Here is a 2,297-nt window from a genome sequence, read left to right on the forward strand (position 1 = left end):
CTGTTAGCCTTTGCGCTAGCGCTGACGCCATATTGCCTTATGTATTAGCTCAGCGCTTAGCGCGACAAACAAGCTAAACTGTTGTCCTCCATCCATATTTTCAGTTCCAGGCTGAGTCATTTCTACCTTCTCCTCTCTGTCAACGCTCTCTGGTTTCATTTAAAAATCAACATATATTGACTAAAATTAACCTTTAGCTTTACACTAGAAAACCGAGTACGTAGTCAATTACCCAGTATGCTTTGCAGCATTGATAAAATGGCGCCGTCCATGTGACAATACTGTATATATTTTTAAATTAATGAAAGCTAAACAGCTTACAGTATTTTTACAGTTTGTTTACAGCAAATGTTTATCAAATAATGTCTGATGTTACAAGTATTCTGGATCCCTTTAAAAGTGAAAGATCAAATAGAAACATGTTTGTGTCCTCAGTGAACGAGCCGTTCAGGAGCTGCGGAGACAGGGTCTGTCCTTTTCCTCCCCCCTCAGCGCCTCCAGCAGTTCTCAGCAGACCCCCACAGAACGCTCCCTTCTCAAAACCCTGGACCACACCGCAGACAAGTCTGCAGACAAGTAAGGCTCGGATTGTGGTCCTGGTTCCTTTTAATGTGCTTTGATGTTTTCTGTTCACCYAGATTTTAGATTTTCACACAGAAATTTGTTTTTTTCTCTTTCAGGGCTGTCAGCTTCAAGGACTAAAGAGAAGTTCGACACAGACCTGCCAGACATCAGTGCTCCTCGTTCTGTCCAATCAGTGGGGCAGGAGAAAATACATCTTTATATTCCAAACGCTGTCTGTCAGGATGATGTAAAGTTACAGATCAACTGTTCTGACCTTACAGCAGGACCCAGCACTCTGTGTATAATGTTTAATATTCATGTTTTCATATTTTAAACTATTAAATTATTACTAAATAAAGAGGAAAAATCCAACTGAACAAGTGTGCATCATAAAATATGATTGTGTTTTATTAAAAAAGTTATCAATGAAAGTATGTTGGTGTTTTAGCCTGCTAAACCACAGAATGTTGACTGAGGTCACTAAACATTTATACTTTACTGTAACAGTTCTTTGTCTTTCAGTCTTTAGTGGTCCTGAACTCTCACGCACACATCTGTAGTAAAAAACGTCTTTAAATACTGTTTTCTATAACGCAGAGAAGTGATTAAAGCAGCAGCTTTAATGCCGGCAGTGTTCTGAGGTTGTGTTGGGGAGAGGGTAGGCGAACAGAGAAAAATCTAAAATATACTTTGGTAAAAGTTCCTGCACCAGTTTCTGCGGCAGCGTGCACAAGTAGTAGTGTAAGGTTTCTGTGGTGATGGGCTTGTACCACGTTTGTCTCTGGGGGAAGTGGAGGGAAGCTGGAGCTTTGATGCTCTGCAGCACGAACTCTGCGTCCGCCTCCAGGTGCTCGTAGGAGCCGATGAAGTCGTAGGAGACGGCGCACGGCTGGCACAGGTTGTACATGGGCATCCAGTGCTCGTTCATGCGCTCCACGTCCTCCTCCAGCAGGTAGCGCACGAACTCCACAAACGTCACGTCGTCTCCGGTCACAGCGGAGCCTTTGCCCCGGCCCTTTCTGTACCGCTTTATGATCTCCACGCCGTACTTCTTCTGGTAGGACTGGATCTCTCCGAACTTGTTCCTGTAGGCCGACAGCAGGCGCTCCATGGGCTCCCGCACAAACATGAACTTGAAGTARTGCAGGAGTCGATAGCGGATCTCCTCTGGCTTCAGAGAGGACAGGAAGAGCAGGTCGCTGTGGTGGTCCATCTTGACGCTGACGTCCACGCTCTCCAGKGCTCCGCTCAGGACCTTCAGAACCCTCTTCCAGTTGGAGCAGGCCACTTTGGGGACGTAGCAGTACAGGAAGCGATACTTGTCGTTGACCAGGACGTGCTGCAGCAGGGTCTTCCTCTGTAGGGGGCTCAGGGACCAAATATTGTGGGCCGAGTTCCTCTGTCTGCACATGGCTCTGATGGTCCGGTTCCGGATCTCCTGGAGGATCTAGACATAAACAGAAACCAGTAACTCAAACATGGAGTGTAATGGTTTTAGTTCAATGTTAATGAAAGGTCTGACTCTTGACTAGAAACAGTTGTATTCTTCTAGTCCAACATATTCCAGCTTAATCCCAGAGTTTATAATCTGACCCGACAGCAGTAGCTGCGTTTCCATTGCAAAATATGCACAAAACTTTGTCGATATTCTGTTAATGTTTCGCAACTGCAGTGTTTCCATTAAGTAATAAATGTTATTAAAGTCACGTGAATACGTTTGTTCTCATGATAAG

At 44.9% G+C, this 2,297-nt stretch overlaps 2 protein-coding genes across 2 annotated transcripts in view; one reads left to right on the forward strand and one right to left on the reverse strand.

The window, feature by feature from the left end:
* Nucleotides 1-941, forward strand: part of LOC106533504 (centrosomal protein of 135 kDa) — a gene marked incomplete at its 5' end in the record, with an annotated part of 17,501 nt that extends 16,560 nt beyond the window's left edge. The window contains 2 exon segments of the mRNA XM_014029836.1: nt 436-576; nt 681-941. Of these exon segments, the coding sequence (XP_013885290.1) occupies nt 436-576; nt 681-702 (163 nt within the window).
* Nucleotides 942-954: 13 nt separating this feature from the next.
* chst14 (carbohydrate (N-acetylgalactosamine 4-0) sulfotransferase 14) lies at nt 955-2,011 on the reverse strand (the record flags this gene model as incomplete). Its single annotated transcript, XM_014029837.1, is given in 1 exon segment — nt 955-2,011. A coding segment is annotated over 1 exon segment (828 nt), but the record flags the coding sequence as incomplete, so codon positions are not given.
* Between the last annotated feature and the right edge of the window lie 286 nt (nt 2,012-2,297).

The sequence above is a fragment of the Austrofundulus limnaeus genome, unplaced genomic scaffold (genome assembly GCF_001266775.1).
Source record: "Austrofundulus limnaeus strain Quisiro unplaced genomic scaffold, Austrofundulus_limnaeus-1.0 Scaffold958, whole genome shotgun sequence".
Lineage (NCBI taxonomy): Eukaryota > Metazoa > Chordata > Actinopteri > Cyprinodontiformes > Rivulidae > Austrofundulus > Austrofundulus limnaeus.